The sequence below is a fragment of the Melanotaenia boesemani genome, chromosome 3, assembly GCF_017639745.1.
Source record: "Melanotaenia boesemani isolate fMelBoe1 chromosome 3, fMelBoe1.pri, whole genome shotgun sequence".
Taxonomy (NCBI): domain Eukaryota; kingdom Metazoa; phylum Chordata; class Actinopteri; order Atheriniformes; family Melanotaeniidae; genus Melanotaenia; species Melanotaenia boesemani.
In genome coordinates, this window is record NC_055684.1 from 17,015,254 (window position 1) to 17,038,648 (window position 23,395).

Consider the following 23,395-nt stretch of genomic DNA (forward strand, 5'->3'; position numbering starts at 1 on the left):
CTTGTTTTCAGCTAGCACACTGTACACAACTCTAACGACATTAACAAACCCCAATAAAACACAACTAAAATATATAACACTGTGGACTGTTTCATGCTGATGTTTAGACTTTTATCGATCAGATACCACAGTACAAAGTAGTGTGTCCAGAATTACAGGTTTAAAAAAAAGTATTTTCAGCCTAAACTTAGTAGACTTAAATGACAGTGATTCTGCTAACTAAAAATGTCCGTCTCAGTAACAAGAGTTTACGGTTAAAGGTTTCTAGAGGATACACCTTAGATGACCTGTCTTGATATCTCTGTAGGAAGCAATACTAAGATGCATAGATAGAACTATGTCTCTCCTTCTTGTTGTGTTTATTATCATTTATGCTGCTATTTTAATCTAAAGAATGCACACTTTACAGTGTATAAAGTAAATTCAGTCAAACTGATGATACACACAATTTCCCTGCAAGAGAAAAGGCTATGAACCAGAGGCATTAGCTTCTGTTTAAGCTCTTGGGATGTTGAGAAAGGTCGAGAAATTCATTGGGATTTCTATATTTTCCCTCACTGTTTGTTCTTCTTTGTCTTTGAAGAAACCCTTTATGTTTCCCACTTGTTTCAGAGGATATTTGGAGTTCGCATTACTATTTTATTGTAGCTCTTTTGCTGTTATAATAAAGATTAAGAATGTTATTACTCCATCCATCCAAGTCTCATGTAGTTATTTCTCAAATGTAAGTCTTACCTTCACATTTTTCCAGAATCTGAACAGTCTCTCCCACCTCCAGAGCCAAACCCTGAGTCACTGAGCCTCGGAAGTTGCAGATGACTGTGAAAAAAAATAGAGAGACGCAGGAAAGAAGATGAGATCCTGAGATTAATGTGAAGCTGCCAAAATCACAGCCACTGCAATCACATATTAGGGGCATCATGACCATTATGACAGTTTCAGATTATTTTGACAGCAAATACCTGTTTTCATTAATATTTAAACTAAAATATATTATTTCAATTCTTTGGAAAGAGTGAAATAACAATTTAATTTTGAGTCGAGTTGACAATTTATCTAATAAAAACACTGAGCCCCCATCTGCCTTCACCCTCCCCTCAGTCACATTCAGCATGTCCCATGACAGCAGCATGACGTTAGCATCAGAGTTCGACTGAACACATCCACAGACAGTGCTGTACCAGGCAGTGTTGATGTTAATATTCCCCATGACTGCACCACTGCACTCACAAAACAACAGACGTCAGAGCTTTATTCCAGAGCTGCAGCCACTGCAAGTCATTCTGCACAAGGCTGAGATATTAAATGCTGAAATCTCACCTCAGGCAAGATGAATCGCTTAAACTAAAACTATAACAACACTTTAATGCTCTTCTTTTTTCTCCCCTTGAATCCCTTTGCGTGCTCTTAACTTGAGTGAACTGTAAAACTCACACCGCATTTATATCAAGTTAGATTTGCCTCAGGCTCTGTGTTAAAAAGTGATTGATGTTGGTTGGTTAAGACACCAAAAAACAGTTGGTTAAGGTTAGTTAAGTACAATTGATTCAAAAACCTTCACCATAATGTGTCCAATGAGCAAGTGATAAAGTTTACAGAACTCTCAGAATGACTATGATCACAACAGGACTTTTTCAAATGAATGTGAACATTCACTATGTCCTTTTAGGAAATTTGCTAAAAAGTCAGAAAATACAAGTTGTGTATAGCTGCTGGGTTTATAGGATGAAGTTATCGCTAGCAGCAAAGTCGGAGGATGCAAACAACCACAAATGCTAAAAAGACTGCTTTAAGCATTAGTTCATTGGGGGCAAAAGAAACACAACATTCTTATTTTTACATGATTTTATAAAAAAAAGAAAGGCTTTGTTATTACTGTTACACTACCAGTCAAAAGTTTGAACACACTTTCCTGTTGGATTTAATGGGAAAGTGTGTTACATTATATTTCTGCCAATGCTTAACAAAATGTGACTACATTCATATAAGTTCAACACAGTGGGTGATTTGTCAGATTTTTATATTTTAGACATGGACTGATGTAAATACAGAGTATTACTATAAGACATACTTACAGCAGCCTAGCTATAATGAGATGTAAAATGTGTTTATTTTGCCCCATGCTGCAATTACAAATACAGCTAGCAGGTGAAAAATAACAAAGGAATCTAAACAGTTTTTCATTTCCCAAATGGTTCTGTTCTCAATGGCAAAAAATTAACAGAGCTTTACTAAGGCAAAATAGGGAATTGCAGTTTGAACACACTTTACCATTAAATCCAGTGGGAAAGTATGTCTAAACTTTCGACTGGTAGTGCAGATTCACCTAAATGCAGGTCATATCATTGACTGAATGACTGAGCACATAAGTGCTACGAACTGGCTGAAGATGTTAAAAGTACCGCAGGTAAAAGTGTTATTCTGATACAAGTTGAAAACCAGACACACAAAGGTCAGAACTCATAGTTGTGGTAGTTTGAGGGAAAAAAAAGAAGCTTTTCTCGGACCACCACTTTAAGCTTAGAGAGATGTTTGCCAGAGCAGAGAAATAAAATGGTGAAATAAAGGGTCAACTTAAAGGTTAAAGGTGTGTATGTGTGTGTGTGTGTGTGGTTAGGTTGGGGGGGGGGCGACTTATGTCTCTGAGTTCTAAGGTATTCTGTGGACAAAAATCATAAAATCATTTACATGGGTATGGGTATTTTATTCATAAAACATGAGTGTAAAGTGCTTAGCTGGATGTTTTAGATAAGATCATAACTTAAAAGCAAAGCAGTTCTTCCTTCCTGTCTGAGATGGTATTCTTTATTCAGTTTATTCAAACTAAATTCTGTTAAGATGTGAGCTTTGGCTCAATGTAGGATCTGCTCTTAATGCAGAACAAACAAGAGAGGATTAATTCAGTCTATCAATCACTGTCTTTGTATAACTGACTGTACTGGATGTCTCTCTGTGTTGGAAGACTGCCTATATTAAGGTCACATCAGTTGTTTTCTGTTCGTGTGTGTCATTCAGTCTGTGGCCAAAAATCTCTGAAGACAAAGCCTTCTTTTATAACTAAGATGTGGTCATACAAGCCAAGGCCTCTTGGTCTTTATATTTAGTGCATGACTGTTGTCATAAGTATTGCTGTAATAGTGTGCAAATCCAGAAAAATCCCCAGCCTTATTAATGTTTACTGCTATTACGTCATTACAGTCCCTGACTTTATCCATAAAAATGTTTTACAATGTGTCATAAGTTTTCTACTTTAGATGTTTTATACTGAACACTTGACAGAATATTAATTTAGGTTGTTGCTACTGATGCATACTATTAGATGAGAAAATAAGCCAGCAATATTCTCATGAGTACTAGTAAATCCCATTACAGTTCACTGGTAAGGGGTGTGGACCAGAATGCCAGATGCGAGTGGTTAATTGTGTGATATATCCTGCGGCCATCCTGTAAACGTAATTCTTGAAAACTGTCAGAATCTTCATAAATAAGGAGCATAAAGTGCATTTTAGCAAATTATGTTCACTGCTGTGACAAGGCACCTATATGTCCAAAATAAGCTTCTCTCACAGCGATAATGCCAAATTTGGATTTTTAATGTAGCACCTGTACTAACTTTGTTTATGGACACTCCATGATAAAAAATGATCAATAATCTATTTGCATTAATGTGTTCATTTTGACAGACCTAGTCTTTTTTCACATTGGTATCCGGTTGTGTAGTATTGGAGCACTTTCCGATACTACACACCCGAAGAAAGACAACAGTAAATCTGCAGTTCCTAAAAAAAAAGAAAAATACAACACTAGCAGATTAGGTAATTGTTTTACTTGCCTTAATTTGATGGAAGTTGCCACTTTTCCATAGCATTATATTAAAACACATCCCAACTCTAAATTTGGACTTTGTCACCAATTACACAACCTCATTAAACGCTCACTTAGAGAATATAATTACAGCAAACACTCACATGTTCTTTTGGGGTCATTAACAGTTAAATCATTCTGTTTTTAAGGTATGACTCGGTCGCTGCTGATCGATGTCTGATATTTTGACTATGAGGACACAGACCAGACACGTCCAGGCATTGGGATCGTTTGCATCTGTCTCTGTTTGACTTTGTCTCTGTGTCACTGTCACCTTCTGTCTCTGTATCATTAATGTCAGTCCGTTGTTGTCAGCGGCTATCTTTCTGTCGTTGCCGCCATTCTCTCTGTCACTGTCAGGCTCTCTGTTTTCATTGTTAGTGCCATTCAGTGTGGGACTGTCACCGTTTAGGATACTGTCATAGACATACAGTACTCCCACCCCCCTCCCTTTCCCTGTCTGCCTGTCATTTGTTCATTGTGAGTTGTTGACATCACTGTCACTCAGTAACTGTCGCTTGCCTCTCAACTGTCAGCGACCCTGCCATGCTTTCACACTGTCATTCACTCCGCCCAGCACTTTGGCCAAATGGATAAAGAAATTAAGATTGTTTAGAAAGATTGCAAATGGATGCAGCCAACCACCCACTAGAAGTAACAGAAAACGCACCCATTGCTTGAGTAATATCCAAAAAACACTTTGCACTGGATGATCTTGCACTACCTTGCTTGCTGTAACCTGCCGTCGAAGATAAAACAGTAGTAGTCAAAGACACTCTCCAAGGACAAACTGTAGTACAGAACTGGAAAAATGTCAAAAGGGAGCAACAATAACTGCAGATGAAACAGTCCAGTAGCATTGTGCATGCTTCTGATCTGTGCACCTATTTATTTGGTATTTGAACATACTTGGGTGGAACGAAGCCCCTTTCTATTTATGTTGACACGTTGGACCACATTTCCTGCCTCAGGAATACCTCTGCTGTAATCATCATAATGATGCCCTCATCCTCAAACTGATTCAGTGTCAAAGACATATTTCCAAGAGAACACACACTTGGAGAACAACCATCTGAGTGTAGAGGGGAGGCTTTTGAGTAAATAATCACTGAATCTCTCTGATCTTTAGCATTTAGATTGCTCAATCAATTTCACTTCTAAAAAACCCCTAAAAACCAATATTCATTTACCATCTAATGAGAAAAGCTTGTTAGCTTTAATAAATTGTTTACACTGACCTCATCGAGAGTCGTATCTAAGTTCAAAACCTGAATCCAGCCTCCTCATCCTATCAAAAGTTCAGCTCATTCAAATCAAAAAACTGTTTTCCCTGTACTAACCATTATGAACTTGTGTCACAAATACAGAGCACAGCATGTACCTAACTCTCTCTTGATGTTGTGGAAGGCAAATATTTATGACTCACAACTCACCACCTTGGTCTAGAAATACAAACTGTACTACTCTGTTGAACAAATTAAATATAATGGAAATACTTTATTAATCCCTGGATGGAAATTCATAAAATCATATATAGATAAAATAAAATGTATGGTACCGAACTGTTGCGTGATTAGCAGTATGTGCTTTATCATTTTAAATGCAATCAATCAAACAAAGGGAAACTGTCTCATCATTTATCTTTTCTAAAAAATAAGTTTCATAGAGAATGGTCGAAGTGATGCTGGCCATCACATCTTCCTTAAGTACAGCTAATATTTGAATATCAGGAAAGGATGATGTCAAACCTGCTGCTGATGAACAGTAAAATTCATGAGAAAACACAGCGAATCAGTTCTGACAAAATGTTCAATATTGATGTCAAATATTTCTAATTGAGTTTAATTCTAGCCAGACTGATGGAATATTGACCTAGGATATCATGCAATCCCTTAAAAAATACTAAAATCTACATTAAATATCTACATGAAGACTTTTTACGAGAGGAAAAGAGTTGGACAGATCCAGGAAACTAACATCATATTTTTCAGCACTCCAAAAAGTTCACAAGACACTTTTATTGGTTCACCTTTCAACAGCTTTTTTTCTGCCTCTGGTGCGACTGTCACAAAGCTATAAACACTCAGGAGAGAAGAAGAGATGGACGAGAGGAACAAACTCACACACTGTACACAAAGGGATTAGCATTGCTCTATCCAGCTTGTATTGGCATTTAGTTTATCTAGCCGACTGGGTCAATAGTCTGACAAATGACTCCCATCTGTTAAGCCAGTCACAACATTTAGCTTGTGGCTTTTATGTATTTAAGTGTCTGTTGTCCAAATCAGTTTTTGAGAGTGAAAACAATTGACAGAAAACTTGATAGTAACAGTTTCTCTGGACTGAATCATTCTTCATAATTTTGAAAGCAACTTCAAAAGTTTTTATTTTCTACATTTAATTGCTGCATCACAATCCAGCCAGAACCAAACTGACAAACCAAACTGAAAGGAGACACTGACATAAATTTCATGACTGTGAATTAGTAAGAAATTTCTTTCTTCAAGTAGGATGCATTTAGCTAGATACTGTTTTGTGCATGCTTTTTAGCCAAAGCACCAAGTGCACTAGCATGACCTTTTTTCCCTTGTGTAGACCTGCTGGTCAGCTGGAGGTGGACTCGAACTTCAGCACCTGCTTGAGCACCATTCATTTAGTCTTTGCAATCTTTTCTATAGTCTCATATTAAAACGTGTAAAGTTTACTATTGCAACCCATCAAAACTCTATGGGAAACATTTTCTATATACTGTATGTTTATAGTGAACTTATCAAGTTTGACAGGAACAAATCTCAAATAGTAACTCAAAGCCAAATGATAATACTAATATTCAGTTTCGGTCAATGCTTTGTAGACTACAAGTTATAACTTTAAAATATAAACAGATGTTCAAGATTTTGCGTTTAAGAGGTTTACACATTTACATAATAAGGTTAACAGGAATAGAAACAAATGCAGATTGAAATGAAAGGTTGATTTTTTTTTTTTTTTTTTCTTCTGTGATAATTTTTGATTGGGTCAGTAGTTCAGAGAGATTTGTTGACAGATAAGAAATAGGTGAAAAACACATTAGACAACCTTCTGTATGGTTATTAACTCCAACCTCACTAGATAACAAATATAGCATGCCTGGAAACTGAAACTGAACACACTTGGTAACATGCTAATAAAGTTTTGGAAGTGGTATAAATTAAATCCAGTTTTATCTCACAGTGTACTAAACCCTTTGTCCACTAAACCCTTTGGGTTATACAGTAGCTCTCATTTATCCCTGAATATCTAAATAAATATAGATTGTATTAAGCCCAGTTTAACAAACTGTTACATAATTCATATACAAACAGCTGTAAAAATGTAAGGTGTTCATCTTAGGTTCACATATTTAGTAAAGGACTTGACTCGCTATTTCTTGGTGGCATGGGTACTGTGGCTAAAATTAGATCTCTCATAAATGCCATTCTAGCATCTGTAAGGCTTTTTACTACAGTTAATTCTGTTTTAGAACAAATATTACTGAATATTTAGCAAATGTCCACATCAGCACTGCACAGCTTAAAGTCACCATTATACAGTGAAAGACTACAATTGACTGACACTCAATGCTTCTTTTTTAAACTAAATACAACAGAGTAATCATGTGTTTCATGCAAGCTTGTCTAAGTGGGCCTCAGGCAGTCTTCATCTAAAGGCAAAAACTTTTGCTTTTGATCCACATTTAATTTGATCAGCTATGATCTAGTTCAAAGTTTTTAGCATAATTTTTAGTATAGAAAAGTGCTCAGTGGAATATTAATATTTGAAGAAGCTACAATATTAAAGCTCCTCTCAGCTCTGCAGATTTATGTCATATTTTAGCTCAATGTTTTTTGGGGTATTTTTGATTTTTTTCTTTTATTTATTAGCAACTTTACTGTTTTGATTAACTCAGATATTTATCATCATTGTAGTTTACATTGTTATATCCCAGCATGCTACCTGTACACATAATGAAATGAACAAATATTAGTTTTACTTTATATCTGGTGAATTTGGTGGCAGTGCAGCTCTTAGCTTCCTGGTTGGAGTCTCTGCTTTCTGTGTTGTAGTCGCATGTTTATTTTGGGATGAATTGATTTAAGCTTGCAAGGATGTCTGCCTCTCTGCGTCAGCCCTGTGATGGACTGGTGACCTGTCTAGACTGAACCTCATCTCCCCACCTTCATCAGTTCCCATTTTGTGTCCCCTGAACAATACAGCACAGGACACAGTGGAGAAAGCAGACAGGAAGAGATGTTAAATGTGTAAATATCTGTCTTCCACACTAAACCATTTGCACAGAAAGGATCTGTTTGAAGAGTTTCAGTCTGGGTTTAGGTCTCATCATAGCACACTGTGAAAAACATTAATGACTTTCTAATAGCCTCTGACAGTGGACTTGTGTCTATACTTGTCCTATTCAAACCTCAGTGCTGCATTCAACAAAATCAACCACAAAATTTTATCACAAGGCTTGAATGCACTGTTGGAATTAAAGGAACCCTACTAGCCTGGCTTAAGTCATATCTTTATGATAGGCTCCAGTTTATCCATGTACATGACAAGTCCTCTTCTTACACCAGAGTCAAATGTGGTTTAACTATTAAACTGGGCTTAATATGATCTATATTTATTTAGATATTCAGGGATACATGAAAGCTACTATATAACCTGACTTGGAAAAAGTGTTTTAGTACCCTGTGCGATAAAATTGGATTTCATTCATACCACTTCCAGAACTTCATTAGCATGTTAAGCCCACAGAATGGATACTCACTCCTGCACAGGACATTGTCACCGTTTTTATGTTCTTAAAAATTTAGCTTATCTCATTTCATATATACATTTACTTTCACTGGGTGTCATTAATAGGTGACATGGCATCAATGTTCACTGTTACGCAGATTGGACTTAATGGCATAAAGAACTGGATGACCACAAACTTCCTGTCATTAAAACTGAATTAAAACTGAGATCATATTGTTATACTTAATTTACTAATACATTTTATTGTCATAAACCTTTAGCTGTTATGTTTTAGAAAACATAATGTTTTAGACTATTGTAATGTTTAGTTGCATTTTAACAGTTTTTCTTTTGTGTCAAGCACTTTGAGTTGCATCTGTGCTTGAAAGGTGCTATATGTAGAAGGAAATTGCTTACTAAAATAGTTAAATATTTACCATGTCATCTTAAAAGATAAAGCTGCTCCTAAGCTGGCCAAAAGCATTTCTCATGTACAATCATCTCAAATTGCTTTACAGTTTACTGATGAACCTTCTTCTCAGTTTGTCACCAAAAAAAGCACCATAAACTGAATTAAAGTAAGAGTGGAAACTCTGCCAGTGTGTCCCTGCATTATCGCCAGTCAGTAACGTGTCATAAGAACATGCAGAGTGTTTATTATATATAACTTTTTATGAGATATTTCACTTGTTTTTTAGTAAAAACTGTTGGAGAAAGTAAGTATTAAATGTGTATTCAGTAGAATTATATTCACTGAAGCCTTGCCAAAAAGATTTCTCCTATGTTGTCATTTTAAATGCCATAATAAGGATGAAAACGAGGTTCTAACTTTTTATTTTTCTTTGTAAGCTAAGGTCGAAAAGAAAGTTCAAGCTTAATTAAGTTTCTCTTCCTTTCCCCAAGCAATTGTCCATTCTTAAGTGTTTTTTCTCCTTTCTGATGTATTGCTTTGAAAACTGGAAATCTAATTTCATGATGGTATTATTAAAAGTACATATTTCTGTGCCACATTATGTTGTTTTGAAGGGGGTTTATTACCCATTAAAACAAAAAGTAATGAAATACTGGATACATTTTTATCAGCATGTCAGGAAATCTGGAAACTGGAGGGAAAGCGTTTCTTGTCATCTTTGTAGCACTTCTTTATAGCATGAATTCTTGCTTCCCTTACCATTACATGTAATACACAAAGTCTCCTAAGACAAAAAATAACATTGTAATTCTTTCATGGCTTTTAAGAGGTATTCCTATAAAACCATGTAATTTAGAGAGAAAAAAATTAAATGAAAGAAATTCAAACAGAGGACTACAAAAAGGATTAAAATATATAAAAAATGAGAAATACTGTGTTGCATGAAATAACAGAACATACTCAAACTAAGAGCAAATATTCCTCTCTAGGCTATTCGTGTCTCTCTTTGGAGATTTTCTAAATATATACCAGGTTAATATTACATTTAAAAAAAATTGTCATCGGATTCTTTTTTTTTTTTTTTTTTTTTTTTTTTTTTTTAAATCATGTATAGTTATAGATATGATTGTGACCAAGGGTCATGTCTGAGCTGCTTGTGGGTTTTTGGTTTAGCTGCTGTGTTTTTATTTGTTAATTTTTTGTGGAGTGCCTCCTCAGCACTGGACCAGCAGCTATTCACATCTTGTCCAACTACTGCTATCTCTCCCAACTCTGGTCCAGCAGTTTATTTATGCAGAACATACACATTGTTTTGGGCTCTGTTCAGCTCTGAAGAAAATAAACTGCTGTTTTGAATCTGTTATGCTGCCAGCTTTCCTGGGAGTGCAAAAAGTAGAGAGTCACAGATCATGTTTTGTCTGGGCTTTCCTTCGGTGACAATAAGCTGTAAGTTAGGAAATAATCATTTAACCTGTAAGCATCAGAATTACTCAGGAAGAAATCTGATAATTCATAGTGAAGGGGAGGTTGTTTTGTTTTGTTTTGTTTTTTCTTCCATTAGGAGACCCAGCAGCGCTCTACACAAGCCATCAGTTGTGGAATAGTGAATCTAATAACAGCTGTTACGACTTTAACCGACACCACGAAAATATGTGAGAAGCACAAAATGCTAATTCCCCCTTTATGCTTCGTAATAGATTTTCCTTTTTTTGTAAATCCTCTAGGACTAATGCATATTATGTTGCATTTTGTGGAACTCGTGCTCATATATTATGCATCGTGTCTGCTTGCGGGTGCAGAGTGTGGATGCCGGAGAAACACATTCCACACTGATTCAGTCATGCGTTCTAACAATAAGTACATAAAAAGAGATGAATGAGAATATGAGAAAAAAAAGGAATAAATACTATGAACCAAAGGGGGACTATGTATGCATGTGTGTAAGAGTGTAAGTGTCTCAGCTTGACATAATTATTGCTCCATATAGTGAGGACAGTTTAACCAAGCAAAGAAGTCAGAAATTGAAAGATCATTCTGGCAGACAACAGTTTGCATACATATGTTTGCAAGAGACAGCAGAGAAGCATTAAACAGAAGGGTCTATACCATCCATAAATGAGTTTCTACATAAATGATGACATGCACCACATGAGCATGCACATTAATTGATATGAATGTATGAGAGTATGTGACTGAGTGTGTGTGTATGTGTCATCATGCCCTGCACAAAGATCTCATCCTAATTAAGACAGGGAGCTTGTCAGTTTAACATCCTCCACAATGCCCACAGGCGCACACAGGCAACATCTCAAGTGCACTCAGAGCTCCAGCAGATGGATCGTGTGCGAGTGTCTGCGACTGTGTTTGAGATTTTGCCCTCTAGTTGCAGCTGCTGCTCCACAGCTGATGGGATGGATAAATGTGACAAGGTGACAAGAGAGGGAGACTACAAAGCTAGAAGTGGTGCTGAAAAAGATAGGCACCTTTTTTATGTTTTAACTTGTTTGTATGCATGTGTGAATTACCTGTAAGATTGTAAGCTAAATAACAACAAAGAGTAAAATGACATGTTCGTTAAGACAAAAACATTGAGCAAAGAGATGGTATAAAAGTAAAAGCCTGAAAACAGAGCAGATAAAAGTCTGTCTTTGCATCAGCAGTGGCAGTAAGCATAATTAGGCCAACTCCACGAACCAGCATTAGTGACTGCGACAGCACAGACAGCACACCAACCCACATACAGCTGAGATAAACTGTACCACAGATGGAATGCAGATCGCAGTATATCATTTTGAGCCCAGAGATCTGCTCTTGGCTATTAACATGCTAAAAGGGAAAACCACTCACTTGCACTCCTTTACCTCCAGCTGCTCCACAAGTGATTTCTCCATAACCAACATTTTAGGGTGGTTGGCACCGAGCAGCTCCCAGGAGACAATGTGCATTATGAATCTGAATCAGGAAGCAGCAGCATTATTTCTGAAGGATACAGGAGTTTTGGTCTAATAGGACCATCACAGCTGAATTCTGAAACATGTATGGGGATGTCAGAAGTCAACATGTTTGTTTATGACTGTGTTCTGATTAACTTTATTTAGCCCGTATCAACGCTTGATGATTAACATTTGTTACCTCTCAGTTCAATGTTCATGTTCATTCTACCTCCTCTGATGTTTTAGTGTAGTTCTGAGGGGTGGAAATTGAGGAGAACCATCTTTCCAAGCTTTGTCAGCTCCACCTCTTGCATCAAAAACTCTTCAGATTGTGATCTCATGCTGCCCTTTAAAGTGTTGAGCAGTAGTAGTAGTAGTAGTAGTTCTTCACTTTGGTGCCTCCACTGCTCCCCCAGCCTCAGACCCACAATGCTGCCTTGCATGTTATCAACAAATTGCTTCTCAGCTTATTAACAAAAATGAATATTTATCATTCAGTTTTACTGAGGAGATAAAGTAATCAATTTACTCAATCTCCAAAACATGTATTTTAATCCTAAAATACTTAAGACTTTCAAAGACTTTATATTTGGAATATGTTACGAATATGCAGATCAATGTGCTGTGGCTAAGAGGAAAAAGTAAAAAATTCAATGTTGGAACGTGAATGTAATAAAGTTGACCGAAGTTAGCAGCAACACAAATCATGAGTTAAAAACTACTGCTGTCTATTAAGAGAGGATAATAAAGTTTAATATGCGATTGAATCATTCTAATAATCTCTCTTAAGATGAAGATAAAGGTTTGGCTAGATGAGTCTGTTGGCACGCCTACCAGCCTATTTATCATGTAAGAGAGATTTCTTCCACACTTTCATCAAGTTTAATTAAGGGGAGGCTTTTAGGAAACTGCAATTATTCATGTCCTTAATGATCTTTAAAAGTAGAATTAAGTCTAATGACACTTTAAGGACAACATTATCAGAGCTTTCAAATTTTTCTGTAAGTGAGATGTACTGGACCATCAGTGCCCTGAAAAGCAATAATGATGGTCTGACTTTCACTGAGACCTCCATTCAGTAAACATGAAATGACCATTAAAAATAACCCTTAATGGTCTCTTTAGACACTTTCCAACTTACATCTGAGAGAAACAGCCCCACATCAAGATCTTTATGATGTAGTGTGCACCCTAAACTTAATTTCAAGACATTTTCACAGGCTATTAATCTGCTGATTTACTTTATAACTTGTTTTATGTATATAAAAATAAATAAAAACATACCCTGTTATTCTATTTTTCCACTATCATGTCTGTTTTATCCAGATAAGAATCTAAATACCAAATGATATTGAATTTACTATCCCATATTACAGAGAAAGCTCATAAGCTTCTTCTCCACACTACGTCAAATGGATTTATATGAACATCCAGAGCAGCTTTTTTTAGTATTTAGCATTGTGTTTACATGCTAGTCCATAATCTGGTCTTGCTAATGCTAAAGCTGTAACAGAAGCCCGGCTTCATTTAATGAGTTTTCTATTATTGTAGTCAGTAAAGCATCACTTCTAAATTATTAGCCTGATTTTCCAAAACAGATGTACATCCAGTACCAGTCAAAAGTTTGGACATACTTGCCCACTAAATCCAAAGGAAAAAGTGTCCAAACTTATGACCAGTAGTGTATAAATTAAACTTCTGACCTTCTCCTCATGTGTACTTTGAGATCAGGGTTTATGCAACCATATGCAGACATTGGTTCCCAAACTTTCTCTGCAGGCCCCCATTTTATCGGCAATGACGATGTCTTTTTTTTTTTTTTTTTTTTTTTTTTTTTGGTAATTAAAATCTCTGTTGTTGAATCATCATTGTTTGCGACTGATACTTTTACCTAGCAGTGCAAAAACTAAGTTTCATTTAGCTTTGCTGCGTACCCTCCCATCATAACTCTGGGTTAACCAGCATGTGGTGTGACCACAGAGGCTGTCTGTTCCTACCCATGTCTTAAAGTGATATATTGACTTAGTCATGTTCATTTATCTAAAGCAGCTTATAACTGACACTGAGGAAATGTCGGGGGGTCAATACCTTGCTCAAGGACGCGTCAACAGATGGAATGTGAAAGCAGGGGATTGAACCACCAACGTTGCTAATGATGGAAAGCTGCTCTACCTCCTGTGTGCTCAGCCACTCTGACCTTGACTCCCTTTTTGGCTCTTAAACCAAAGTTTGCACATTTCAAGGTGAGAGGACGATTTGCAGTTTGAAGACAGAGACACCACAACATCCATCCACGTGTTTCCTCCTGTGCTAAATAATTAAATCTGGGAATAGCTGGGGGACTTATTGACTAAACCAGCTGGGATTATTAAAATTCACTCCAGGAGATTTGGATTGTTTGTTTATCGATATATTTTTTTGGAACACACATGTTTTTCCTTCGACAGGATTAACTCTGTGAGCTGATTTTTAAAAACACACTGTAGTCTCTTTTTGACAAGATTAATGCCACAGATTTTCTAAACCCTTCATTACAAAAAGTAGGTGATTGTAGGAAAAACTAATGCTGACAACCAGTGAGAATGAACATTAATCAATATATTTTAAAACCTCATCCAAGTACAATGAAGATTATATAGTGTATTTTATGTCAACAAAATGTAAACACCATGGCTGCCCATTGTAACCTTTATTTCTTGTTTTTTTACTTAAAACAACAATTTAAGGACCATCCTTGTTAATCCTTTTACTAATGTTGTCAAAACAAAGTTGATGGAGAACGAATTCAGCCAGGCAAGTCAAAACTTTACACACTCCACATTACATGAAACTGATGCAGTGTTTATTATTGTTGTTTTAAGGTAGTTTTTTAATAGATTTAATAGCTGCATAATGAGTTTGTTACCAATAATGGAAGGGAGATTTGGATGATAGCTATTGTACATATTTAGTGTTGTATTATCAGTCCTTCCACATACATTTCCAGTGCTAAATAGAAGTTGTATAAGGTAGCTGCAAATAACTATTGACACCATCTCTATCCAAAATTCAATGTTTTAGAAAAATTTGTTGCATTTGATAATACGTGAACATACTGTACTGCTTAGTGTGTGATGTGAGTGTCCACAGTGCTCCAACGAGTTCTAGCTGTATCCAGGTCCAAACTGGGTTTAGATGATCTGCTACTGAGTTACACTGCACAGAGAAAATAAAAATAATTAAAGACCAAAAAGGTGTAGGAAGATCTAATTCTACAAAGAAAAGAGGAGGTAAGAGTTTCTATCACTCTGTCTTCTTTTGAGAGCAATTTTATTCACGTCTCTATTCAATTTGAGGACATCAGTAAAGAATAAACTCAATAAACCACATCAGCTCCAGCTGGTTTACTGTCAGTTTTTTTTCAAATCGTATTAATAGATGTTTTAGAACAAGACTGGATTTTAATGAAAAAAAAAGTGGAAAAGGGGATGGGGTTTTATATCACTATCTATCACTAACTCACACAAAAAAAGTAGTCAGAAATGGCAAGCACACCATCAGTAATCTTCCAAGTTTTAATCAATTCTTACTATAAATAATATGAATGGTCATGAGAGAACAGTGTGAAGCACACCCACTGAGCTAACAACATCTTTGGACACAGATAAATAGTCGCTGTCACGCTCATCAGTCCAGGCTGTTACTTAAATATCTATTGATGGGCAGAATTAGTCATTAACTGACACAGAAAAGACGTGTAAAGAGGTCAAAACTAATTTATGTCGACTAACAGCTGGAGTTAATTGAGAAAAGGCGTCCTCAAGGATCAGAACTAATAGATTTATTCCATTTTATCTCATTTATTTTTTTCCTTCTATTACCTCTCATCTTTTGTCTGTAATATGTTACTTCAACTCAGGTTTTTTATCATAATTTCTCATAACACATTTCTATCACACATTTCTTCTTTTTAAAATAATATACTATTTTATTTTGTATTTTTAGTAATTATTTCCTTCTGGAAATAATTGTTTTACTTTGTTAAATTCTTTTATTTTATGTAAAGGAGCTAAGAATATTTGTAAAGACAAATGCTTGTTAAAGTGCCAGGATATCTCCAGCAGCTGGCTGTAGCTCAGGAGGTAGAGGAGCCATCCTGTAGTTGGAAGATCCCCCAAATTTGGCATTTCACATCCTGTCTTGGGCAGAGTATCGAATTCTGCGTGATCCCCAGCCTCATCCGTCAATACACGCAACACATTGAGGGTGCACGAATCATGTCTCTTAGACATGATTTAGACAACTTTTTGCTCAGTGAGCTGTACGTCTTTCAGCTCCACAGACAAACGAGTAAGATCGCTGCTGTACTTTGAGCCGTTGTTAGTGGTTTTTAAATTGTTCAACTAATCGTTTTAAATTGATGCTGTTGACATTTTTTGACACAATACATACGTTGTTGGTGTGCACTCCTGCACCCATTTGAATTGAAAAGTTTTTGTAGCAGTTGTGTTAGGTTATGTTTAGACTGAAGCTTCAGCTGTGTTTCTGGAAAAAAGGTCATGATCATCTGAATCAAGCTAACTGATTCTAGTCAAAAAACTTTATTATCAGATTTTATTTTATTTACTGTTTGTAATGTTTGTAAGACTCCTGAATGTTGTGACTCCAAGAGGTAGTTTATCCTTTCTTTTCTCATTTAAAACAAATGTATTCATCTTTAAACATAAAACATCATGCTTTTGGTGGTTTAACAAATTTGTCAAACAAATTGTTATGTCAGCTGATGTTAGCCATGGCACTGTCCCATCTCCTAAAATTCAAGCCGATTAGCAGTATACAATCATCTCAGAGTAGGTGCTGATGGTAGGTGAGCTATATTAACAAGATTCTATTAACTAACGTTCACCCCACAAACCATTTAATCCTTTTTTTTGCTTTTACTAAATTGCTTTCTCTGTAATATCTCTACTGTGCTTTTCTTTTAGACTAAGTCTACATGATAGCTGAAATTTAATGTGCCTCATTTTGAATATATAATGAAATTACAAGTGACATCATGTGTTGTTTTGTAGGGCCATGCCTTATTCTCAAGGATGGGTAAATACTGTTTAAAAGACATTGTCCTTTGGGAAATGTCTGAGGATGTCTTACAGTAAATATGGTTGGATAATTTATTGGCCATGTAACATCCACTAAGTCCCCCACTGTGTAATTTCCTCTGTGCTCCATGTAATTATCACCTGATACAGATGTCTGCATTTACACACTGTGATGGCCTGCCACACATAGTAATATCCACACCTCACCACAAGTGTATATCTACTTTAATTTTATTTGCAGACCTGAGTCTAAATACCACATATTTTATTTTACATTACTTCATTACTAAATTACTTTAATTTTCATACCTAACAATGTTAAATACACCTAGGCACTGTAAGGTTAAATTATGTTTTGTATTACTTCTTATTTCTTTCTTGGAGTTACCTGGGGTCCAGCTTCTCCTTCTGCTGCAGCAAAGGTGTAGCCAAGGGCTGAGGACTCTGATAGGCTCCAGCTCCACTGGACTTGACCACATGCTGTAGTGTCATAGGGGTGTTTGGGGATTTATTTTGAGGTTTTGGTTAATGCAAAATTCAGTAGCCATTTTATTTCCCTTTTTGTATTTACTTTTGGTTTAGCTGAACTTGTATGTAAGTTCACCTGTTTGATTGTTCACAAGGTCAGTTTGTTATGTTCATTAATTTATTCATTTGTTTCTATGCTTAAGTTTTACTTTGATTTGTTCTGATTTTGAGTCTGAAACTTCCTGTGTCTTCTGCCTTACTGCTTGGTCCCTGACACACAAAAATACATTCACACACTGCTGCATGGGAAAAAAAATGTCTCTTTTAAGTAAGGGAACTCAATTCAGGGAGAAAAAGTAGCTGACATCCTGACAACCAAGATGTTGTGGCTTCACATCCTCCACACAACACAGCGAAGAAACAACAAAGCATTTTCATTATTAGGGTCCGAGCCATACAAAGTATGGCAAGGCCCTATTGTTCCTGAAATGTTTCTCCTCCTCCTAAGCATTTCGACGCCAAATTTGACCCCCTAAACACCCATGAAAAGTTGTGAAACTTGGCACACACGTCAAGCCCGGCGAAAATCGGATATTATAAGGTCCGCATACACTTCAATGCTAAATTGGCTCAACAGCGCCACCTACAGTCACCAAAAATCACCACATGAATGGGGCCCAGGAAGTCTACTTCAACGTAGGAAGACGAAACTCGGCACACACGTGTACCACCCCGTGTTGACCAAAAAACTCAATGTAACAGCTGTCGCCATGGCAACGGGGTGCCCGCCATCTTGCCGTGTGCGGCCATTTTTTCGCCATTTTTTGCACTTTACACACATCGTATTTGAACGAACTAGTCTGAGGGGATTCGTGCGACTGACTCCAAACTTGGTGGGAAGCTTCCTGACAAGTTGGGGACCAAAAATTGTTCAAATCTTTCTAATAGCAGGAAACGTGTTACCGTGGCAACCGACGGAAAAACGCCTTCTCGCCATGAAGCACGGTTTGCTCATATCTCCATAGAAATACGTGGGATCTGCACCAAACTTGACAGAATTCATACGTGTGACACCCCAAGTCCAGCAAAGAAGTCAATCAAACACCTGTTGCCATGGTAACGGGGTGCCCGCCATCTTGGATTTCACTCCCATTTCAACGAACTAGTCTGAGGGTATTCGTGCGACCGACTCCAAACTTGGTGGGAAGCTTCCTGACAAGTTGGGGACCAAACGCTATTCAAATCTTTCTAATAGCAGAAAGCGTGTTACCGTGGCAACCGACGGAAAATGACCTCGCCATGAAACACGGTTTGCTCATATCTCCATATAAATACGTGAGATCTACACCAAACTTGACAGTATTCATACCTGTGACACCCCAAGTCCAGCAAAGTAGTCAATCAAACACCTGTTGCCATGGCAACGGTGTACCCGCCATCTTGGATTTCACTGCCATTTCAACAAACTAGTCTGAGGGGATTCGGGCGACCGACTCCAAACTTGGTGGGAAGCTTCCTGACAAGTTGGGGACCAAACAGTCCTCAAATCTTTCTAATAGGAGAAAGCGTGTTACCATGGCAACCGACGGAAAATGACCATCTCGCCATGAAACACGGTTTGCTTATATCTCCATAGGAATAAATGGGAACTGCACCAAACTTGACAGTATTCACACACGTTGGGTCCTTAACGCATTACACCACCTGTTGTCATGGCAACATCGGGTGGCGGGGTCCAGGCAGCTCGGACCCGATGGATGCCGCTTGCGGCTTTAATTTTTATTATTATTATTTGAAAAAAGAAAAAAGAAATAAACACTAAAATTTCCTCTCATATAAATAAAGTATTTCTCATGTAATATTTTTCATTCCATTTAATTTTCATCTCATTTTTCTTTCTCAGATATAAGGTAAACTCATTTGCACTGGTCCTTGAGCAAAACAGCTAATCTATAGATGATTATTTTGTTTTTCAGAAGTTGTGATCAGTACATTTAGTTATACTTTGACATTTCATTGATGAAATATAAAATAAATTAGTGAACATCTAACACATGTGCGTGTCTAAAGTTCAAGGAGACATCACTACTATGTCTTCCTTTCACATAACGATTTCATATAACCTGCTTCTGTTTTACTGCTCCCACAAAACATCTTTCCTTCCTGTCTGCTAACATAAAGTATAAAGAGTCTCTATTACATATTAAAGAGATGAACTTCCAACATACTTCTTTTTTATTCTGAACAAACATCTTTATTGAACTGTCTGAGACATGGAAACTCATGAATATTAAACAGACACAAGTGAGTTATTAATGTTCAGTCACTAATAATTTTAAAAGAAAACTGGATCTCCAAGAGCTCACATATAAACTTTTAATATAGCCATTAGCTTTCATTCTCTACAAGTACTTTGTGCACAAACAAATTCTTAGCTCCACAGCGGAAACAATGTTACATAGATTAATAACAAACACATTCAAACACTTGTATCCAGTTGTGTCTCCATCACTTTAAAGCAGTGGTTAGGAAACTTTTTCCACAGGTCCCCCATCCCACCACCACAACAACATGCACATTTACAATGAAACATCTGAAGAAATGCACTGCAAAATAGTATTTTTTACTAGAGAAATAATCTTTAGTTCATTGGCTGCTACTTCAGTTAAAGCCATATCAGTGGTGGAGGAAAGTATTAATTCTTCTGCTATAGTGTGAGGCTTTTTGGAACGGGGAGCTCTACATACGGATATTAGATAAGTTGAGCATTTAACAAAACAGATGCTACTTTAGTAAATCAACTCCTCTGTTCGCAACAGTTGAGTAGTTTATTTCAGAAGTAATCATCTTCTTTGTGTTCAGGAAGAGCAGACTCTAAGTAGTGTTCTTGTTTGGCTTTATACTGTCTATCCATCCATCCATCCATCCATTTTCTGCCGCTTATCCGGGGATAGGTTGCGGGGGTAGCTGCCCAAGCAGAGAAGCTCAGACTTCCCTCTCCCTAGCTACATTTGCCAGCTCATCCTGAGGGAACCCGAGGTGTTTCCAGGCCAGCCAAGAGATGTCCTGGGTCTTCCTCAGGTTCTCCTCCCAGTGGGGACGTGCAGAAACCTCACCAGGGAGGCGTCCAGAAGGCATCCTGACCAGATGTCTAAGCCACCTCTCATCTGGCTACTCTCGATGTGGAGGAGCAGCGACTGTACTCTGAGCCCCTTACGGATCACCGAGGTTCTCACGTTATCTCTAAGGGAGAACCCGGCCGTGCTCTGTCTCCATTACCCACCAATGCTAGATAGCATTCATTTTCCAAAGCCTTGCTCTAACCATAACCACTTCGTGACAAACAGTAATCCAGGCTTAAATAAAGTCCACAGTCTAAAAAGTAACTATTTATGTATGGGCTTTTTGTGCCAGGATTTAAATCCCCATAACACACAATGCAAATACAGCTGTATACGCACACTACAGTGTTTTACTCTGTCGGTCGCCATCTTAGCAGCATTGGTTCCTATGTCTGCAGCAGCATATACTGCTGAGTCTGTATTTGTTTTTGTGCAAAGGAACAACACACTGGGGAAAAAAAAGCATCCAGGTATGTGTTTCCATCTGTATTTATGCTAGGTCTTTCTTCTGTTGTTTGGAGGTACAATGAGCATACATGTATTTGAGCTTCCACTTTCTCAAAGTAGACTTTGTTTATTATTTGCATGTTTGTTTTCGACTGTCTCTAAGCATCAACGTAAGACCTTTTAAAAAAATAATCTCAATGTATTTTGTGGCCCTGCAAACACACAACCTCAAGCTGCAGCAATCTCAAAATATGCTATGAATAAAATGGACAAAACAATGACACACATATAAAGAAATAATAAACTAGGCTGTGTGGGAGCCCTGAGGGTGTTTTTATGGCCGGGCCACATTATGCATGTATCCAAACACCAAAAAACAGTTTTGATGGACAGAGTTTCTGATTCATTCAAAACCATCCTTAAGGTTGTTTAGCTTTTGAAACATGGTCAAACCAAAACTTTCAATAGCAGGATTGATGAGAAATATCAGAAAATCAGGACATGGGAAAAGAGAGGAAAGATTGACAAATGTCAAAACAGGTTTGATGGGATGGAAAGAGGAGGCACTGCTAGTTTCAGGAAGAACTTGTAATGTAAAAGAGCATTTATTTTTATGACTCAGTTAAGATGGAAATACATACAGACATGGAATAATAATAATAATTCTTAGTACAGAGGAGAAGAAACCAAGTTTTAAGACAGTGCAGGAAGACTGCATATTGGATTGAAAAGAGAAAAGACATGTTTACTGGTCTGATGGATGTTACAGCTTCAACTCTGGAAGAATTATCAGGGATAAAGTTCAGGGAGGGAAGAAAAAAAATCAAGGGGACAGAGATTGGGTGATGAAATAAAGAAAGAGTTCACAGGGAGGAGAAAACTTATGTGTTGACTTGAGCAATAAGCCCATGAAACCTGATATACAGTGACAATATCGCTGGGAAATTAGATGCCATTGGGATGAGAGAGTGAGTGATGGAGAGGAATGAGAATGGAATGAGGAGAGGGAGGACATATAAGGAATGATGTGTCATGAAAAGAGTGGAAAATTAAAGCAAAGAAGAGAGAAAATCAGGAAAGGAAGAACATCAGATGAAATATGCACTATGAGGGAATAATTCAGCAAATAAGACAAATAAAGCAAAGAAAAGGTTGTACTAAGAACTCTGATAAGCAAATAAGCTATAAATTAGACAAAGAAATGGCAATATTAATATGAATATGTTGGATGGGATGGCAGGTTAAAATAAGATAGAAATAAAGAATGAGAGGTATTCTAGGGTGAACAGTTCTGCCGAGTAGTCATTGCCTCAGCTGCAGCTGCTTTAATCTGAGAAATTTATCCTCCATCTAGCTTGTGCAAGGCCATCCATGCTTTATCTTTTCTCACTGAGAGAAATGCATCACTCCTCCCTGCTCTCTGTGTCAGAAGTCAGTCAGGATGCAGAAATAAGCTCCTCTCAGGCATGAAAAAAAAGGAAAGACATGCAGACTAATGTGACAAGAAAGGAAGGATAGAAAAGAGAGGAGGGGAGAATAGAGAAGGAGGGGATATGTCATGGAAGTGGAAGAGCTCAGAACAAGTATAAGATGAAACTATTTGGCTGAAAGGTCACTGACAGAAGGGTGGAAGTAAGGCGAGCAGATGGAGATATGTGATACAGTACAGAGAGCTGAAGCAAAGAGGGAAAGGAAAAGAAGTCATTTTAACCCATAAACATGATAAAAGAGAGAAATAGGTATAAATTCTGATAAAATTATGTTATTTCGTGCTAGGATTTAGGCAATAAAGTCACTTGCTTAGATTTAGAAATCAAAACTACTTTGTTATGGTTTTAAAAAAACAAACAAACAAAAACAAAAAAAAAAAAAAAACAAAAAAAAACACAGCGAGTCTTTCTACTATATCATCTTTGTGTTAATGGACACCAAAAACTGAATTTGAGGATGCACACCCAGATTATTGATATGATGTCATTCCTACACCTTTATTCATTTTGAAGCTGAAAGCAAAAACATCAGTCTCCTCATTCCATCACTTTCTTTTTTTATGTATAAATCAAATAGTCTGTGTATTTTGTTTGTTTGTTTTTCTTTTTTAGAGGTTTTTGTGCATTTTCAGCTAACTCCCTTATAAACAATAAAATGCATGGGGAGACCTCCCCTCCATCTATATATGCTGGACATATAAATCTACAGTTAATCTACAGTTGTTGGACTGAGCTGGAGAATTGTAACATATCATCCATCAAGCATAATCATTTTCAGATAATTTGTGTATTTAAAAAAAAGTAAAGAAATCCTTGCAGA

The 23,395-nt window shown here is 37.0% G+C and overlaps 1 protein-coding gene across 1 annotated transcript in view; it reads right to left on the reverse strand.

Annotated features, from left to right (window-relative positions):
• Positions 1–20,654, reverse strand: part of LOC121636950 (dedicator of cytokinesis protein 3-like) — a 135,829-nt gene extending 115,175 nt beyond the window's left edge. Inside the window, exons 1-6 of the mRNA XM_041980818.1 lie at positions 20,526–20,654; positions 17,437–17,528; positions 11,885–11,989; positions 4,589–4,654; positions 4,021–4,262; positions 736–819 (exon numbers count right to left, since the gene is read on the reverse strand). Of these exons, the coding sequence (XP_041836752.1) occupies positions 736–819; positions 4,021–4,262; positions 4,589–4,654; positions 11,885–11,989; positions 17,437–17,528; positions 20,526–20,654 (718 nt within the window). The remainder of the gene's footprint in view (positions 1–735; positions 820–4,020; positions 4,263–4,588; positions 4,655–11,884; positions 11,990–17,436; positions 17,529–20,525) is intronic.
• Positions 20,655–23,395: the final 2,741 nt, after the last annotated feature.